General features: G+C 43.4%; 2 protein-coding genes across 2 annotated transcripts in view; one reads left to right on the top strand and one right to left on the bottom strand.

Annotated features, from left to right (window-relative positions):
- SYN3 (synapsin III) overlaps nt 1-20,864 on the bottom strand; it is a 236,808-nt gene that overhangs the window by 83,462 nt on the left and 132,482 nt on the right. The window lies entirely within an intron of this gene.
- The window catches only part of TIMP3 (TIMP metallopeptidase inhibitor 3), a 37,569-nt gene continuing 17,822 nt past the window's right edge, over nt 1,118-20,864 (top strand). The window contains exon 1 of the mRNA XM_069002934.1: nt 1,118-1,473. Coding sequence (XP_068859035.1) covers nt 1,350-1,473 — 124 coding nt within the window. The 5' untranslated portion in view covers nt 1,118-1,349. The remainder of the gene's footprint in view (nt 1,474-20,864) is intronic.

Genomic DNA, 20,864 nt, shown 5'->3' with positions numbered 1-20,864 from the left:
AGGACAGCTGGTCCCTGGCCTTTAATACCAGCATAATTTATAACTAGATGTGCTTAAGTCTTGTAAACCCAGTGGAAAGTACTCTGACATTATATACACTGGTTTGATACTGTGATTAATCACCCCTCAGTCCCCTTTGGAGGATAATAAGGCTGTCTGTATCATGTAGCTGGCAATCTCCTTCCTTACAGTCCCAGCTCTTCTATAACATTTACATTTCTACAGCTGATAGAAATTTATGGCTCTGAAAGGGGATAAAGGAAAACAAAACAAACAGGACGTTTCTATAAATTCCACTAAAGCTGCTCTGCTAAAATATACTTTGAGATTAAATGTTGGGAGTGCCCGGGTTGGATACAACACTGCTTTTTCCAGCTTGGTTTTAGCAGTTTATGACCCCTTTCTGACTGAAAGGCCAGAGAAGGGGAATTGCTGGGTGGTGGAGAAGGAGTATTCGAGCAGGATCAAAAACATCCAGGGCAAAATCCTGGTTTACAGTTCAGATAGGTCTTGTCCTTCTTTTCCCCCATCCTCTTTCTACTGCCTGTTGGAAGCGGTAAAGAAGCAGCACACCGCACTTGTGCATTTTCTGATCGCTGTCTGAAAGCTCTTTGGAACGGAGTGAATAATGTGCCATCGCCTCCAGTTTAAAGTCAGTTTGCAGACAGCGCAGATGGATCGAAGGGAAACAGCCCAAGATTTCCAAGCGAACCGCAAGCCCCGTGTACGTTTTCCAGGTGCCCTGAGTAGCGGCGCAGGGCGGCGGAGGCTGTGACAGCCTGGGACGGACACTCGGCGGTACAAGGGAGCTACAGCTGGCACGGAGCGAGGCTTACCCCGTCCCGCGGCCCCGGGCGCGGGTCGGATCGGAGCGGGCCAGGGCCAGAACCGGGGCCGGGACAAGAGCCAGGGCCAGAACCGGGGCCGGGGCCGTGCCCGGGCCGTGCCCCCGCCCGCCGCGCGCCCGCTCTATTCCCTACAAGGCGCGGCGGGCGCGGCCCCGCCCCGCGCTCGCGCCGATGAGGTAATGCGGGGCTGCCATTGGCCGCGCGCGGCGGCGCCCCCGGAGCGCGAGCGCCGCCAGCCGGGTATAACTCCGCGCGCCGGCCCCGCTCCGCCCGCAGCGCGCCGCACCTCGGCTCCCTCAGCGCCCCTCAGCGCCCCTCAGCGCCCCTCAGCGCCCGCACCGTCCCGCCGAGCGAGGGCAGCGCTGCAGAGCTAGCCAGGGAGACAGAGACGGGGCAGGCAGCCGCGGCGCACGGGCTGTTAGGGAGCGAGAATAAAGTCAGGCGAACACAGCAGTAGCCGCCTCCCGCTCCGCAGAAGTGAGGAGGCACCTCGGGGGCAGCATGACGGCGTGGCTGAGCTTCCTCGTCGTGTTCCTGTGCAGCTGGAGCCTGCGGGACTTGGTGGTGGAGGCTTGCACTTGCGTCCCCATCCATCCGCAGGACGCTTTCTGCAACTCCGACATCGGTAAGTGCCGCCGCCCCGCAGCCGCCCGGGCCCGGAGGGCTCGGGGGAACCAGAAAGTTCCCGGGACCCCGAGGGGTGCGGGCAGCAGCCCGGCTGTCACCGCAAGGCAGCACCGTCCCGCGAGTCACGGGCGATCGGGTCCCACCGGAGAGCGGAGACCTGACTTTCCAAGAGCGGGTTTGGCTCCGTCGCTGCCGCAGACGCCTGGGTCGGTAAGAGGAGAGGCGTGTGGTGGCGGACCCCCGCCCAGCCCTCCCAAGCCCTGTCCCGCAGCAGCCTCTCCCAGAAGTGCCTTAAAGAAATCAGTAATTGTCAGAGTGGCATGTTTCCTACAGCGGGACAGAAACACAATTGGAGGTGTAGGCTGCCAAAATTTCCTCCTCAACTTGGTGACAAGAAGTAGGAGGCAGGATTAGGATGGGTTCTCCCGAGCCAGGAAACGGCCCGTGGCGGCTGGTGTTGGAGGTGCGGCTCACACAGGCTTGTGGTGCTGTGCCTGTAACGCTGGGAAGGGCTGGAGAAGCAGGTACCAAGTGTCTCCAGGCTTTCTGCGTGCTGCGCTGTGGTCTTTGCTGCTGTGGGAGGTACACAAACCCGCATGCTTTCGGGAAAGTTGAAACACTTTCACTGGATCCTGACTGATGTTTTCCACTATGGGTTTCAGCATCCCTAGGGTGCATCGTTACACTAACTTTAGGTAGGGGACAAGGACAGCACCAAAAAATCTCTGTGGAGGAGGTAATAGAGACTCTGTTCACAAGTTCGTTGGCTTGCTTGTAGCCAAGGGTGGGTAACAAAATACGGTTGCTGCTTGGTAACTCTTCCATGGCAAAGTGTATGAAACCAATTAGTGGCGTCCTTTGAGCTACTACTGGACACATGTCCATGTAATGGTAAATACAGGCTGTCACTTCAGCAGTGGTGAGTGGACGCACAAGTGAAGTCTCCTGCCTTCTCTGAAGGTTGTCTTAGTAGCACAGCATAAAAGGGGCTTTGCACTGCTGGTACCCACATGGTGCTGACTCCGAGTAGAGTCTGCAAAGAAATCCTCCTGGCAACTGCTATGGAAGTCAAATAGAAAATAATTCTCACTGCAGCAGAATACCCATTGCTGTGAACGCTGCCAGCAGCCTTTTCAAGTTAGCCAAGGTTAGTGGCAAAAGATCTACCTCTTGCCTTCAGTTCTTCTACGGAAACTGCAGTTGTGCCTGGTTATTCATGTGTAGTTTATATAGTGTATCTGCTCCTGAATGCCAAAAAACCCATTCCATGTTAAAAGTGGTGGGAAGGTTACAGTTTGCTTCAGTGATAAAAACCTGGAAAACATTTATAAAACAGTTTTATAGTGGGAAATTCTTCTAGGAAACGAGAGTATTCAAACTTCTGTTGCCGTTTTCATAGTTTGGATCAACAAGTGTGCCACCTAAGTGGCAACTGCCAGGGAGATTGTCCTTTCTGTGAAAATGAGACTGGGAAACTGTTTTTCCACAGCAAAAGCTGATGGCAGCATGTGGCCTTCATTAGTTGCATTTAGGGAGAAGAACTGCTTTCTTACTCTGGTTAGGTCATGCTATAATAGATTAGGGTAATTTCAGTTCAATTCAACTTTTTAAGATGGTATTAAATACGCTTTTGTAATGAATATACACTGACTGTATTTTTACTAGATGCAAAAGTGACTAGGGGTAAACGATGAAGTTTCATGTAGCAGTGCTCCTAAACTTTAGGGCACAAAGTTTTTCTGTTTCCTACTCTGATTTCTGGTTGAGTTCAAAGTATTCTCCTTCATCTTTCCTTTCTCTCTTCTGGGCTCTTCATTCTATCTCAAGCCTTGGCTTTGCTCTGAGACAAAGTAGTTCAAAAAGTTGACATCTCTGGGGCTGTCATGAGCTCAGACTTCACAGCAATGCAAAGGAAGAGAAGCTTGAGGGGAAAGAGAAAACCATTGCAGTAAATTACTTGAATGCAAGTTTGGTTAAGACTGCAGGTCTCTGATGGGTTGAAGCAAAAGTTAATCCTTACATTTGCTAGAACTGTGTGGAAAATGTGATAGTTCTGCAGGCTGATTTTAGTAAATGCTGTCACGTTCTTCATATGTGGAAAGGACAAAAAGCACACTAAAGCTTTCTGGCTTTGGAGGAGTTAATCATCTCCATGGAAACTGATGGCAGTGTACTAGTGCAGTGTTTAGACAGACTAAACTACATGCTGGGTTATAAAACACATTGTGGGGAAGAAAGGGACTTGGCAGCAAGTTTTTATCGCTCTTGAAACTTCTGACAAAATACCAGCTCTAAAGGGAGGAGTCAGTGCAGTAAGGGCTGGAGCAAAAGAGGCTTTAAAAACAGCTCCTAAAACAATATAAGAAATTAACTAGCTAGGTGGCAGCCTAGGAGAGGCTTTTCATCTTCAGAAGCACTGGATTTTGAAGAAGGAGAAAACTTTTAGTTGAGGACTGTAATGCAAACTTCTACTGTTGGTGTTTTGTGCTTAACCAGTGAAGTCCTACTCTCAAGTTCATTCTCTTCTCCTTTAATCTGATCTCACTGGACATTTAATTTTTCATTTTCCAGTGGCTCAGTTCTGATACAGCCTCCCAACCCTGCAGTTATTAGAAGGTTTTAATTTTTATTGAAACAGATGGTCAAATAAACCCATTGGAAAGGGAAGGATTTCAATATGTGCATCCTTTGAAAGTGAAGGGTGTGGTCTTTGAAGGAATCTTGAACTTCATAAATAACAGTATATATCTTTTTAATTCAAAAAAGGAGGGAGGGGAGAAAAAAGAGGTACTACTGCTAGACTGGTCACAAGGGGTCTTTTCACTCAGCCTGAGTGTTCCAGCTTGATGAATGGAGCAAAAGTGAAGAGGTGTGTCTTGTCTGGCCCTGTGGGGTCAATCAATAATAAAATTGCTGTTTTAACTCTTGGCTTTCTTCCTTTAACGGGATCAGTAAGTGCCAGAAGAGGCAGTACCATAATTGGACAAACAGCAACTGCTATGGTTTGCCATCTGAACTTTGCTTCCTCCACTCCTGCCCTCTGCCTACGACCTCTTCCAGATGTGAATATTTTTCTTTTGTTTGAATTAAGAGACCTTTTGAAAGAACAGACACCAGGCATGCTTTGTTCTTTTGTGACAAAGCTGTGACATTTCCAGCTGGACATAGCTGACATGAAAGGGACTTGTTTGTCCTTTTTTTGCACGAACAGCAGGAACTTTTGAGCTTGGCTGCTGAATGTTGAATTCACAGGTTTGGAAAACACCTCCTGCTTGGCCCCCTCTGCCCCACATCTCCTTTCAACCAAAAAAATAAAGAAGGGAAGAAAATACATGAAATTGCAGACTGCAATTTGACAAACCAGTCTGCAAGTGATAAAGCACTTTGTTCACTCCACAGCTGTCTTACTTCTATCTTGTGCATATACTTTAGAGAACAGCAATGGCACTATTACATGTCTCTTGCCTAAGTTCAAAGAAGCTCAAAATAACATTTCTTTGTATGGTTTGTGTTGGGAGAAGAAATACCTGTATCAGGAAGGATGCCAGTGGGTAGTGCTCCTCTCTGGTCTAAATAACCTCACTCTCGGTAAGATGGAGTTGACGAGCTTTGGGGAGGTGAAGGTAAGTTCTTAAGGGTCCCTTGGTGCTGGTGAAGCCATTCTTTATTCCATCCTCCTATACCCAGAGCACTGAGCCCACAACACCTGCAGTGCTTCCCATCCTTTGAACTGAGAATGTGAGAGAAGAGCAAGGAAGAAGTAGTAGAGAAGGAGGAAACTCATGAATTTGTTTGGCTTGGAGTCTAAGATTTAGACAAGTCTAATTGAAAACTTGCCCTTTCACTGCTTTTCTTGAGTTGGTCATTCCACCTTCTCACTCATAAGCTAAAAGAGATGTGCAGAACACTTGATCATGCGTGAGATTTTGAACATGCTTTCCTTACTTTGTTGTAGTGACATCGAATGTGCTGTCTTAGCCTTTAAGGTAGACAGGTAAGGTCTCCTAGACTGTTTTAAAAGTTTTATAATAAACCATCTCCAGTTAATTATACCAATCTTTAGGGTTGAGATTAATTTAAAACGATTTTTTTTTTTTGTTACATGTTGTGGTAATGGTTGCAAAAGAGTATCCACTTTGGAATCAGACTTTTGTTGAGGAAGTAATGATGTGATTATATTTTTAGACTGGACTTCCCTTGGAGGCATTTTAGAAGCAGGAAATCTGAGAAGCATCCCGTAAAGCTTCAAAAAATAATAAAAAAAAGTACTGCAAACTTCATTTTATGTGGGAAGAAATGGGGGAGATTTGTTTAACTTCTATGGAATTCCAATGTCCCTGGTAAAAACTTTGTTGAAAGAGGGTGTTCCTTGTGACTGGTCCTGTCTCCTGACAGAAGGATGGCCACTCGCAGCTGAATTGTCCTATTTAGTAGAAGTGGAAATAGAAGTTGCTTCTTTGTTGGTTTTTTGGTGTGGTTATTTGCAATTTTAGTCCTTATAAGAGTAGTGGGATCTGGAGTTAGTTACTTCTCCAAATGTATGTATTAAAAAATAAAAGTAGTGGAAACTACTGTTTGGAAGATGTAGTGCAGAATGTTTTATCTTTTTATTATTGCATATGCTTACTCCACATTTCCTGCAGGAAGTATCTCCAGCAAGGCCTCTGAGCCAGCAGAGAGCCAGATGTTCTAACCTTAAGCCTTGGAGCTCCTGCTTTATGTACATTTCTTCCCTTCTTATTTTCACTGGTTTCCTATGTGCTCTTTAGAACTCTCCACCTGCCAGTTGCTCCTCTGATGTTTCTGGACAGAAGTGGGCTGGTGGGAACATAGTTATGTACAGCCATAGGCAGTACTGGTGTTTTTCATCTGGGTTTGGGAAGGACCTGCCTTATTCACGTTGCTTTTTCAGGGTGAGCAGATTTGATTGTTTGACCCTAGGAGAAAGTGGCACAAATTCATTCTCAGCTTCATCAGTGGACTTCCCTCATTCCAAGACACTAATACAGTTAGTCCTGCACTTTCCGAGTTTCTTGGATATGGCAGCTGAGTTGCGTCTGATGGAATGGATCTCTGTACTCAAGTGCAATCCCAGCCAGGGTGGGTGGGGCCAACAATTTTTAGTAGGAGCACTCATTGAGTCACCTTGCCCTAAGTTGGATGTTAAAACCATTAAGATGGAAAATTAGTTTTATGATGTAACAATGCTGTCTAAGATCATACTTCTCTTTCCTCACAGCTCCAATACCATGTGGTGCTCTTATGTAGCCCAACCACGCATGCATCACAGAAGGAGCCCATTTGGTCAGGGTAGGAGGTCTTGGAATTAAAGGAAACTTCCACCAGATGCTGTCCGGGAGTTTGTAAGAATGGGTAAACCTGAAAGGACAGCATGGTTTGAGTTAACAGGCAAGACCAGGCATGCTGTGTTTGCCAGCTCTGAACCAGACTAAGCTAAGGAACTTACTTTCGATCCTAACAATGTCAGCAGTGCCTGTGTTTGAGTTTCCCTGTAATTATGGCTTTTTTTTTTTTTTCATTTCAAGATGAAGAGGCTTTTGCTCTAATGTCCTGCTTATTGTTCTAGACTTTCAGGGTATGATTCTGTCTTTCATGTGATAAAATAAATTGAAAGCAAATTATACTGGTAAAATGATAGTAGTGTAGAAGATGAGAGGAAAATTGCGCCTTCAAGCATCAATTAGTTAAGTAAATGCAGAGTTCATTAAAGGCCTACAGTAGCTCATCTAAACCTCTGAAGAACGTCCACATGTGACATTTGAAATTTTACTGGCAGAACTTTATTGGACTGTTACTACTCTTTAAGCTAACTGTCCTTACATAGACTTCTCTGAGACAAGGCTGATCAGGGCAGCTGACTACATTTGAAACTATTGCAAGACTGTTTCAACTTTTCCGCAGCTTTGTGGTACTGGACACTCTTTGCAAATTGCTCAGCTGAAGGTCAACCTATTTGGTAGCCTTCTGTGTAGAAGTGCTCAGAGCTCATGGGAGGGATGCACACTGCTGGGGCTTTATCACTTCTCTTCCCACCAGTGACATGACTACCAGTGCTATTTGCCCATAGTGGCCTAGGGCCTTATTTAAAACTAGGGCTAAACTGGGTCTGCTTTGGAATAGCTTGAGAAAAGAATGTTAATCAGTGTGAACTTCAAATTTCTTCTATTTGAAAGTATTAGGCTGGTGTTGGACCTGAGGTAAATGAGACCAAGGTGGGTTAAATGGATTTACACCCTCTTATACAAGATCTAAAGTCTGCCCTAGTAATGAATATGGAGAGGAAGTACTGAACCTGCCTCATAAGCCTCATGCTCTGTGTAAGGCAGGTGCATTGCCACTTGTCTCACCAGTATTTCACCACCTTGTATCAGGGTTGGATTTGACTTGATTGTTTCAGGTTCCTAAGAGGAATGTTACAAACACTAGAGAGCTGAAAAGCTATTGTCAAAAACAAAGTTAACATTCTACTGTAATGTGAAGTAGTTCTCTGGAGTGACCAGACTGAAGACGTAGTGCATTAACTGACAGTGTCTAATAACATAAAAATGCAAGTAATTTCACATAACCCCGATTACTTTATTTATTCAAAATTTCTGCCTGCTAGAAAAGATAGTGGGAGTCTTCTGGAAGCAAGTCAGAAGTCTCTTGAGTTGCGTGGTGCTAAAATTAATGTTGACTATGAATAGTCCAAATTCCTGTTAGTGTTTATATAAGACCTTTCTAAAGGGCAATTTGAGCCCTTAGAAACAGTATACAGACAATAAAACTCAAATAGCAGAGAGGTGCACGTACAAAAAATCATATCAAACCTTGTAAAAATCAGCTACAGTTTGCCTGCAATGTAGAATCTCATTTTTACTTTAGGAAGAAAGGAGGTGATTTGGGGTGTCCCTTCTTGGGCAGAAACGTGCCAAGAACCAGCAGAGAGCAGTGCTTGGGGAGTGGGGAGGCCATTGTCAACTTAGGGGTATGGTCTTGGGCTGTGGGGAACTAGAGGTCTGTGTCAGCAGGCTCAGCTTTGAAAACTTCTGTCATTATTACAGGTTGGGGAAGAGAATGGCCACAGCAATAAGCCCAGTGGAAACGGGAGAAGGTTTTTAGGAGCTGCAGGAGTGGCAAAGGCCCTCCAGAGACTATCTCAGAGTATAACGAGGAGAGAAGGATTCCTGGAGGAAGTGGAGGTGCAGTGTGGAAGTTGCAGTGAAGAACTAGTACAAGCTGGTCAAGCTAGGAGGAGTCACTAGCTGTGACACATGGCAGGCCACCCCATCTGGAGCTATGGGAACTATGTGGGACATGCCTAAGGTGGAAATTATCCATCCAGGAGAGTGAGTATATACTTGGGCTTCAGGGAACACTTAAGTAGGAGAACCCACATAAAACGATCTGATGTTCTATTGACTGATCTCTAACAGCCTGTAGCATGTTTATTTCTGACTGGCAATCAAGGCTTAGGCTTTGAAAAAACCTGGCTGTGTGGAGTGGCCATGGACAGAGCACATACCCTTTAGTCTATCTGGACTCCAGCCAAGCTGGTTGTCTTCCTCCATTCAGATGAATGCAAAGTTCCTTCAAATAGCCCTTCAAGAAATGCAGGTTGTATGGGTGTGTGTGCAGGGCTTGGTCTTTGATTTTTGCCAGGTGAGTTATAAGGAAACTACTGCTTAGCTGGAAAATGATTCACGCTGAGCAGCAGGAGAAGCAAATGAAATGAAGCCATATATAACATGCTGTCATATATAACATGCTGTTTAAAAGTACTTTTGAGATACCTGAAGTAGTAACCTCTCTGGGAGATCAAAGGAGGGTGTGCAAATTGTTCAACAAATTGTTACTGATCCTAGGCAAAATACACACTAATAAAAATGCCTACAATCTTCCTTAGCTACCTGTCTGTTTCTAAAGTGTCAGAGCTCTGTAATCCTGCTGGTTCATAAGAGTTTAGAACCAGTTTACTGGGGAGGTAAATAAAGGTATGTTAAAGGGCCCAAGGAAGAAAAAGAGACTTCATAGATTCTTCCTTTCTTAATTCCTCAGTTTTGACATAAAAAGGCCCAGATTTCTGCTGGCCTGCATGATCACTGGTACTTTGGCAAAGCAGCTATAAATTACACCAAATTTGCACAAAACTTGAGCAGGTAGCAATGGCTACACCAGGTGCAACAGCATGAAGGTAACACATTATTAGTTCTTGCTCCCTACTGATTCATTAAAAAAAAAAAGTCACACAACAGCACATAGGAAACAGGAGTACTTCTGTTTCACAGGGCTATATTCAAAATGACCCAGGCTCCTGCTGGCCTAGAATGAAGGACTTGAATTTTAACTCCCTCATGCTGCATTGTAATTACAGTATGGAGACTTCAACATCTGTTTCCTTTTCTCCATGTTTCCCTCAGTATTGGGTGTTACTGCAGTGAAGTCAGCAGGGAGGCCTGCTGGCATTATGTTAGTCTGTTAATTTTCTATAGAGGGGCACTGGAGCATTTGTTCAGACAACAAGTTCAATCTCTCATGCTCAGTGAATACACGAACAAGCAAAGATCTTGCTCCTCTGATGTTTAATCAGCCCTCTCAAATTTCATGGATCAGCTGTAAATAGGAAGCTCTCCCTCCAGCGAGTAGGTTTTGTTGTTGATCTCCAAACAGTTAAAATATAAGGGAAAAATGTTCTTGCTTGTACCAAGGCCGGAAAACCACGGAATGGAAAACTTCCACTTAACTTTGAAAGACAGGAAATGGCTGGTGTTGGAAAGGGAGCAGGTACAGGAGGAGTGAGCCAGGGGACATCAGTGGAAAACCAACTATTCCCCAGACACTTCTCCTTCAGCTCTGTTCTTTTGGGGGATGGAGTTCCAGGCTGACCCCCGTGCTCCAAGCCCTTTATACCCTTTCCAATCACCCACCCCAGTTCCCTACTTCCTGCCTCCTCTGATGCTGCTATAAATATCCTGCCTGCCTTTCACAGGTCCAGAGAAATGCACATTGCAGATAAAAGGGATCTGAGGTGACAGTATGAAAGAGCTTTTAGACCAGCTCTTGTGAAGTGACTGACTGCTGGGTCCTCTGCTTTACTCTGAAGTGTGAGATTGCTGGGTCCCCTGCTTTAAATTTCTGGAAGAGTGAAACATCCTCCTTGTTTATCATGCTCACCTCTGGATTAGGATATATGGGTCTGTTTCTAAGGAAATTATTTCTTCCAATAGATAATGTGCTACATATGGTGCAGAGCTGACAGCTGAAAGAATTCTGGTATTTGGGAGAATGTAGGGCGGGGAAAAGATGGAACTAGTTGAGAGACCACACTGCATGCAAAAGTATAGCACTTGCAATACTGAATATCTTAAATGCTTTGGTGAGGTGGATCAGTCCAAGAGGAAATAAAAGAGCAAAGTGATCCCTGGGGCACTTAAATAGCCATCATGTACAATACTTCAATAGCCACAAAATACCCAGCCCTCCCTTAGCATCCTGCAGGGCAAAAATCACAAACCCAGAGAAGCGTGGGAAGACAAGAGCTGCAGTTCCTGTGCAAGAACTTCAGTATTGCAAAGGATTGTGCTGGGGTGAGGGCAGGATGAGTTCTAAAGCCCTTTGTTTTACTTTTTTAAATATGAAGAGCAGCACCTGTCCCTTTTTTATTTTTTCCTTTTTTTTTGTTCCCCAAGGGGTTGGGGATTAAGGATTTAGTTGGTTATTTCCTTAGAGGATCAAGATAAAGAAAGAGACTTCAATAAGTCTCTTTCCATCTTCTCTCCAGACAGTATATTTTCAATAGAATTAAGCAGCTGTCCTGCTTTCCCCCACTGTGTAACAGTTTGCAGCTTTACAGAGAAGCACAGAAATAGAAGATTTTATAATATCAGATAGAACTTCTAGGTGTACTTTAAGAGACCCTAAATTATCACAGGAAGGTTTTAAGGCATTCAGAGAGAAGCTCTGCTAGCTCAGGTGGCAAATAGCCAGTGATCCTTATCAGTATTTTGCCTTCAACACCTTTACTTTGGAACAAACACACTGCAACAGAACCTATGGTAGTGAGTCATTTGCATCATCCAGCGAGGCTGGAGTCCTGATACTGATAAAATATGCTTCCCAGAAGCCTAATGTGGGATACTCTGACTTTCCCAAAGCTCCCTTCTCAGGCTATCATCTTAATTCCTTGTTATTAGAGATTGATTCAATCCATGGAGTTTTAAGTTCCTTCCAAAACTCTTTAGAGTCATACTTCAACTCTGGAGTCTATTTTTCTTTATCAGGATGAGTGTCTAATCTACCTCCCACATGCATTCTAAATTACAGCTATCTCTTGAGTTTGCCAGTGTGTTCTGGTTTCCTCTTTTCTGTTTGAATGGGAGGCCAACAGGGTGGGAAGCAGGTCCTTGTCAGCCTTTATTCCAATGGCATGTTTAAATTGATTGAAGAAATGGCGTAGATTGAGAGAATCAGACCGCACCTGTCTGGTGTATTTGGCTGTATGGGAAACAAAGCTTTCACTAGTACCGGAAAGTTTTCAAGCCAATAGGTTCCTTCCTGTCAGTGCAAGATCTCGTGTTTGTTTCTGCATGCCCTTCTCTCACACCAATTTCCTCTAGTACTAATGGCTGTTGGAAGAGCTGGGTAAAGGAAAGCACCGGGTCTTTCTTTCCCTCCTGTCTCAGAAACTGCTTTCCTGTTTGGCCTTTATGCAGTATGGCAGCTTGGGCTATTGACGTAAACTTTGTCCTTTGTGCTGTTCAAAGCTCTTCTCTTCTGAATTTGACACTGCCTGCTCACATCCTGATTGCTGTTTTGACAGAAAGAAGGAGAGAGGACAGAACAGGATTCTGGGGTGGTAGTTGTCTTGGCACACCCTGGGGTTCACATTTTTGTGCAGCTTCTGTGTTCATCAAACCCTCATAAGGTCAAGCACATGGCTGGGTTCCTTCCAGCACCTACTCCTTAATATATATGTGGACCAACAAGGAAAGATCGACAAAAGTTGTTATTGAAATACTGTGGTGGTACTTTGAGGAAGCATCACTAGGTTGCACTGTTAAAATATGGCAAAGGCAGTTTTGGTTCAAAAAGATATCCAGGTCTTGAATGGGAGGGAAAGAATTCAGAGGCATTTTCTAAGATGAACTGCTTAGCCTACTTGGTTCCCTTGCAGTACTCATCCTAACTTGGGCAATTAGAACCAAAATGCTAATGAATGTAATTTCCCCACTGAATTTTGGACTGTACCTCTTTATTCTACTTTTTTTCCTCATGTGAACATCTCTGCTAGAGTTGCTGCAATGTGCTGTGTTGTCATAAACATACTGAAATTCAGTAATGTGGACAATCATTGTACACCGGGATCAACAGGTGTTAAATAAAATAAAATAAAATAAAATCTTGTTTCTGTATTCCCAGGGTAATTCCCTTGCCAAAGACCAGGCACTGAATGGAACTATACGCTCATGAGCTAGCTGCATGTTTGCCTGCCAATGTAATAGCAAGAGCAAGCAGGATCTGTAATGCTTTTACCCAGAAAAGCAAAACTACATTTCAGTGAGATTTCCCTATAATGATGGTGGTTTCAAATCCATTTTGGTTTTGGAATATATAAGCAGCAAAGCTAAAGCTGACAGAACCAGACAATGCCAGTCTGCTTTCTGCAGAAGCAGTAATGTTTCAGCTATTCAAGATTATATTTCTTCTCTGCCCTGTTTGGAAGGTGGCAGGGGAATCCTTAATTGTCTTGTTGTGTTTTCCTTAAAATCCCTTAACAGAAAATGTTACTGCAATCTGAGGCAATAAGAATGTAATCTGTGGCTGTTTTGCATAGTTGGATAATTTGTTGTTTTTGTTTTTAAGCCAACTAGTGACTCTCTGAGGCTAACACTGTTCCAAATCTTATTAATAGCAGTCCTTGACATTTTAGAGGTTTTATCTTTTCATTATTATTTATACATGCTCATTTCTGAGTTTGCTAATGTGCACTTGCACTTCCCCAGCTTCCTTGCTTGTGGAAGGAAGCTGTGGAAGGAAACAGTGTGCACCAATAGCATGGTTTTGTTAACTGGGGTTCTGCTTATCCCAGAGTATTAGAAGTGAACATGAAACTATACATTGGTAAGCCACACCTCTAATTTTTCTCAGGGGAAAAAAGCTGTGTAACTGTTCTTAGCTGGTATATTGCGTGTGAAATTAAGCAGTTCCAAGGGGATGAACAACTGCTATTCAGAGGGAGTACCTTTATGTTTCTGCCTTCTCCTCAGAGCTACAACAGTTCAGTGTTCTTGACTCAAAGTGTATCCTTGGGGTAGGGGACAATCAGAGCCGGAGCAAGGCTGCCAAAGCCCAGGCTTAGACGTGTGCCTCGTGTGCATGTGTGTACATCTTGCGGTTCGGTGGTGACCCTGGTGACTTATTGAACTTTTAATGACAATGCAGCTGTCTGTTCATGGTGCTAATTAACCCAAAATCTGATTCCTCCCTCCCCCTCGTTATCCATCGCGTGAATGAGATGTGAAAACAAGAAGACGACTTTTCCCGTGCCCTTAGGGCTGTCTGAGCCTGGCAGCAGTGACCCTTTCTGAGTCGAACAGAAAGAGCTGCTGCGCAATGGCCCATACTCCTTTTTAATGGGTTGTTAAGATTCCACCTTCTCCCCCTCCCTCCAGTCCTGTAACAGTTCGGAGCGATATGGCACTTAGGGGAAAACAGCTGCAGGAATAACTTTTCTTTTGGAAAGCCAGAGACAGCTGTTCAGTTTGTAAGTCAAGGGATTCCTCCACTAATTATTTAGGGCCTGATCCCACTCCAGTTAAAATCAGTAGGAAGATTCCAACTGGGTTCGGCAGGCAGTTGAAGGAAGCAGCTTCAGGAAGCAGCCTGTAATCAAACAATACTGCTTCAAAATGTTGGAAACAGCCAGAAAGGAAAAAGAGAGTAGGAAGGCATTTGTCACAGAGTTGACTTTCTGACTTGCCTGCAGGCTCAATGTTTTACTTGAGGAACAGGTTAAATTAGTGTTTGTGGTATCCTAAGTTGCTTTTAAAAAATAGCTCTTGTGGGTCTATGTTCATTTACAGTCTGCAGTGTTGACAGACTCTTATTGGCACAGTGAATTAAAAGACTGATCTTGAATGCTGATTTTAGTTTGGATACTCTGAGATCATAGGGGATAATGGCTTACATTTTGAAATTACGCAAGTTCTCAGCACCTGCAGCTCTCATTGGTATTCATTTACTTGCCATGTCTGAAAAATGAGGAGAAAAATGGAATTAGTCTTGCTTCTGTTATTAGAGATTGTTGTTGTCACCTGATTTATACAGTGAAAGAGAATGCTAGAAACTTGGTGAGGAGTTTTTGAAACAGAATTTCTGTTTCATGAAGAATTTTGAAATAGTGGAAACTTATTCCCTCTGAAATGTGAGGGAAAATGATAATGTTGGAGTTTTCAGCATGGCATTTTCTGGGAAAAGTTATTCAGATGCATCTGAATATAGTGTTTTGAAGGATTAATTCAAAATGTCCAATTTGAATGAAGGTGTCATTTCATATCAACATTAAGACTTCAAGTGCAACTGAAGAGAATTGCTGATGAAGGATCAAAATAGGTTGAATTTTTTCTGAGAAAAAAAAATGAGGAAACAATTTGCTGAAGTCAATATTTTCCTTAGAAATTTGTGACTTAAATAAAGCCTTGATCCCTGTCAGGAAAAAGCCTTTCCAAAAACATGATGGCTTAACAGCAACAGCCTCCCCTTCTGGAAGTGCTGATTTTGATCAGGTTATACACTACCTCTCAAGCCGGCAGAGATTCCAGTTCATTAGTCCTTTGAGGTTTATAGTTAGCTTTTTCTGATGCTGAGAATTCTCTTTAAAACACGAATCTAGCTTTTCCTGAATGCTGAGAATTCCCTTTACAAGACAAATCTAGATTTCCTTAGTTTGCTCCAGTCCTTGACAGTGGGCTATTCTCCTTGGGTTTGCTGCATTAATGAACAAACAAGTTTGCTTTGTGATTGTGTCACTGCCAGTGGACTGAGACGAGGTGTTTCCCCTTGTATTTCTGTTAGTTCCCTCCCTGTCAATGTTTAAACAAGCTTACACCTGTGTGCCAGGTGCGAGCTTAACTCCAGCCCTGAAAAGCTGGCTCTTGGGAGGGTGGTTCATTACTTTGCCAAAATAGTCCTGTTACAGCAGTGTCTGAGGAGACCTAGACAGGCAGGAAGCAGTCAGGCTCAGTGGATACCCTGGAAATGATTACCCTTCTCTGTAAACATTCAGCACTGCAGTATCCAGAAAACTTCTGCCTCCCAAACAGTTAATGGGCATTAGAGCATTAAAAAATAGCCATCACTGTGCCAGAGCAGCTGTGAAATGATTATCCAACCATATCTTGTGATCTTTAGGTTTTTTCTAAAAAGTTACAAGGACACCTAAGAAGTGATATGGGAATGCAAACTTGCCTCCCTCGAATGGAAATTTATGGAAGTTTTCAGTAAGAATTCTTTCAGAAGCTCTCAAACTCCAGTAGCATGGATGAGATAAGAGATTGGTATGTTCACTTTAAGTGAGTCTCCATCAGATGCATAGGATCAGACTTGAGCATTTCCATTCAAAATATTTAAAAAGTTATAAGCACTTCTTACCAATACTGTCTAAGAATAAAACAACACGGGTTATTCTTTAATTTGTATAAATAATTTGTTGTGCAAAAAAAAAGTCAACAATTGGTGGTGGACAGGCACTCTTAACCATTCAGTGTAGTCTCTGTGCTTACAGAAGTCTGGCTAAGAGTCATAACTCATTAATAGGTCATTGACAGCACCAAAGATGCATATAAACATCCAGGTAATGATACACTCCCTCTAGAAATCCATTTTGATTATGGTCTAGTGGGTTGTTCATGGACATGAAATTTTGATGAAAGTATGTATGAAGGCAGTGTGGGTAGTAGAAGACTGAGATGGTTATACTGTTTCTCTGTCCACTGCAGTTTCTATGGAATACCTTAGGCTAGTCTGTCAGTAGGACAGTCAGGGAGTTTGAGCAAACTGCTTGAAGAAGAAAGGTGACTGGCCATCGGCTATCTACCTTTTCTGCAGTCAGTGCTGTGTCACTGCACCGGGAAAATCCTTTGGGGCCAGAGGATGTACAGTGTGCAGTATTTGTGTTACTCATGTAAAGAGTTGTTGCTTGTAGATGTTTTCAGAATTCCAGGTCTTCTCCTTACCTCTTTCATGAGATGTCTCATATCACTTTTGTTTTTTTCAACCTGATTTCCACAACAAATCAACACTGAGTTCTTCAGACCTTCTAAGGCCAAATATGAGGGATGATGCTTTGGAATGCAGTTATGGCACTACATGGACTTCTGGAAAGTTCTGGATAGGTGGGCAGATTGGTCAAATTGCCTGACCTTGCCCTGTAGGTTGCTGGGAACTGTGGTATGTGAGGCTCATTCAGGACTCAGGGAGGTTTTCTACCTTTTTAATGAACAGTGAATCAGGATCTGAGTGCTACACCTAAGGGTTTACGTGGCGCTCAGACTTCAGGGTAAAATTCTTCATGTACCTAAGATCAGCTGCATCGTAGTGATTACTGTGATTACATAACAGACATTAATAAAATGGGCAATTAGTAAATTCCTTAAGCATTATGATGTGACCAGAACTGTGTCATGGACATGTCCACTGTATGTGAACAGTCTGCAGATGCTGGCAACTTCAGAACAATTGATGATGTCTCGAGAATGGTGGGCAAAGATGCTCTTTTCACTGGGGAAATTGTTTGAATGCAGGTTTAGTTCCAGGGTCTGGCAGACCAAATACTAGGTGCTGTCAGGCCCAGTGCAAAGAGGAGCAGCAGAGCAGCACATGTAGGCCTGACCTGATTAAATATGTATACCTCTGTGGTGTGGACAGCTGCTTAGCCTGTCAGTTTAGTGCAAGTTTTGTAATGCAGGAAGGAATTTGCAGGCCCACCCAGTACCCTTGAAATCTATACATGTTCCCAAACAGTTCTTCCTCTCTAGCTCCTACGTGCAAAATTGAGCATAAACCATGTGATCAGTGGAGTGCAGCCTCCTTGCAGAACGCTGGCACCCATCCCAGATGGGCAAGGTGCTGAAGCAAGGAGAGTCCTCTGAAGTAACCTGATGAAGCAGGGAGTGTCCAGGCCTGTGGCTTTTGATAATCCCTCTTTTGAAAGGCTTACATGGGCTGTCAGAGATGCCCTATTTCTAAAGCATAGATGAGAGCAGCCTCCAGATGTTCTCTTTAGCAGGACTGTCTTTCTTCCTCCTCTGCCTCTGCTGAGCTGTGTGGATCTGGTGCCCAGTGGGTTCATGGATTGCACAGTGGGTTATGAAAGACTAATAAATTGGCAGATTTGGTTCAAAAGTTCTTCTATTGCATCCTTGAAAAATACACTGATGAATTTATGATGCTTGTTAACTCTGGTTATACCCCAGGGGAAGTCTAGCACTAAGGAAAAAAGACATGCCAGTTCTATGTGTCTGGTTTTGCAGAAGTCTCATTATTACTTGAAATGCAAAGTAACATCTACCAGGTTCAAGCCCTGGGCATTCACTGGTCAAGTGCTGGATCAGAGCATCTGCCCTCACCTCCTCTTTTGATGTATGTGAGCCATCTCATGGCTGCTTAGTGTAGACTGTGGGTTTGTTCTGAAACCTGGTATCAACTTGCAACACAACAGCCTACAGAAGAAATGACCATAGACCAGTAAAGCAACTTATCTACAAATTTGCAGACTGGGGACTTCCCTTTCTCAGCAGAACTGAAACTTCCTGAGTAATTAATAGTAAGTAAAAAAAACTAGAAGAAAATTCAAAAGGGTGTGTCTACACTGCCTCTTCAACCTGAAATCTCATTGTGTACCCATTTTGATGTTCACTGGAAAGCAATGTCATTTGAGGACTGTATATTACCCTTGTTTAGTCTCAATAGTACTTGCTTTTAAAGGAGTACCCATGGCCTCAAGAGAGAAAAAGTCTGCTCCATGTGAATCAGAATGGGACTTCTGTGATTCTAGTAGGTTCTTAAAAATATCACTTGATCCATTTTAATCACTTTAGCACTCATTCTTGCAGTTTATCACCATGATCTGTGGAAATGGAAGATCAGCCTCACTTACAACTGCATCACTAAATCACAGGCAAAGGACATGTTTTCTCCTTGCAGAGGCTGCTCCCCTAACTGCACTCTTTAGGCAATTCATCTCTCATCATATGCTCCAATTTGCTTTCCATGTTACTGCTCACTTGATGGGTTGGGAAACGATCAATGCCAGATGCACATTCCTTTCAGGCAGTAAATGCTCCTGCAGCAGTAAGTTATGTGCACCAGCTTCTTGTTTCATTAAAATCGCATATGGTTTCCATTTGCCCCTAATTGGTCTCACATCAGCTCAGCCATATTCTCTGAGTGGAAAGCTTAGACCTGTGGCTCCTTTGAACAATTCCAAAGAACTGTGGGAAACCAAAGCCTTGTCTCAGCCTGACTTTTCCTGGTCCTCTATGTACTGTGTCAAGAAGTACTTGATCTGGAAGAGAGGGCTGAACTAAATCTTGCTCTGTTGCACCAATCTTATGTAGACAAAAGGAAACGGAAAAGGTGTTTTGAGCTGAGTATTGCTTTGAGTCATATGCTTGTTATTTTTATCCACTGTTGTAAGCTGGCTTTGGAAGTGGTTTTGTGTGGTGGTTTTGACAACTGTCTTTCCAACACTGCTAACCTTGGCTGAAAGCATTTCTGCCTTTGGCAGTTGTCAGAGACACAGAATGAGGCAAAATGTGCTCTGCTGAAAATACTCCTTGGAGAGAGATGCGAGATGCTCTTTACTGTGCTCTGCTTACATGAGGCACTCCCTTCCCCTCCCTCCACTTCTATAGTTTTTCCTTTCTTTTCTCTGATTCTTGCCTACTACTTTTTGCCTTTAGCCTAAATTCAGTTTCCAGTGACTAGTTAAAAGATATAGGTGGAAAGTTTAAAAACAAAAAAGCCCTCCAAAAGGGAGAGAGAGAAATGTCTAGTTGGCAGGAATGACATTGTTTTCTGTTTTTATTTTACCAGAGGGTTCTCAATGCTGTAGCCATGCTCATTATGTAGTTTGCAGTGTTTCTGCTTAGATCTATAGCAAGCCTAGAATGTTTCATTGATGCAAGCTGTGAGACTAACCCAGCAATGCATGTAACTCCAGGAACTCAACACTGTGCCTGATCTAGCTAATCTCTTATGTCTACCTGGCTTCACTGAGTTTAGTAGGTGTAATAGCTGATAACAACAGACAGTGGGTTTTTATCTTCTTTTCTTCCTTTAGCTTTGTGTTTTTCATGAGGTATTTCCTGAAACTAGTTTTTACACGTACTAACATCTACATATGGATCCGAGAGATTCTATTGGGATATTCTCAATGGATATAAATGCATTTTAGATCCATCCATTCTTCCTTCTCCATTCAGTCTTCCGTCTATGTCCCCAGCAGTGTGTATCATGGGGAAGCAAGGAAGCTAACATCGGGAGTTAAATGCAGGGGCAGTGCTGGGCAGTTGAAGAGTCTTTAACCAAGTTGCATATAGGAGGAACCTGGAAGAAATGTCCAGGAGAGAATTTGCACGTTTTTGTCGAACAGAGATCTCTTGTTTCTCTCTGATTCTAATGTATTTCAAAGGGTACTTGAACTTCCATAGGGTGAGGCACACCATATAGGGAGGGAGAAAAATGCTTGATACTGCTGCCGTCAGAAAGGTTGTATCCAGTTAATAAGCTACAGGTGAAATGACAAGCACTAACCAAGTTCTGCTTGCTTGTTTTATGCAACCTTGTTTCTTTAATTTATGGTCTTGTTGGGAGGATTAACTTTCTCCCAAGTAAAGCCCTTCTAGAGCAGTTTATACTTTGCGAGGTGATGAAAGGTGTGACACAATCAAAGCCTTGTATGAAAAATTTGTATCACTCCTTATTTTGCAGTGTTAGAAATCAAGCAGCAGAGCATGTTGTGCAGACTGTCAGTGGCAAGGAAATCTGCAGGGATGGGAAATGTGGTTAATATTTAGCGAGTGTAATTGTGATCAGTTGTTTTATACAGAGCTTAGGCCTGGGCAAACCCATTTAATTGTCTTCCACTTTTTTTTTGGGTGGCCTTCAAAAAGGCTTGCCATGCCACAGACAGGGAAAGTTTTTTTGGATCTGTACAACAAAGGCCAACAGTAAATGTCCTAATTCTGGTTAGAACATGGGAAGGAAAGTTATCTGTGTCTTGCTTTCCTGTTTTACTTAGATGTTTATTGTTAGCTACCAACACACTTGCTGATGTAAACACAAGTCCTTCATAATGTGATATTTATGTGGCAACTGACTGGCAGAGGT

Source organism: Aphelocoma coerulescens, chromosome 1A (genome assembly GCF_041296385.1).
Source record: "Aphelocoma coerulescens isolate FSJ_1873_10779 chromosome 1A, UR_Acoe_1.0, whole genome shotgun sequence".
NCBI lineage: Eukaryota > Metazoa > Chordata > Aves > Passeriformes > Corvidae > Aphelocoma > Aphelocoma coerulescens.
Note: the sequence above shows the minus strand (reverse complement) of the source record. Positions and strands in the feature narration are given on the sequence as shown.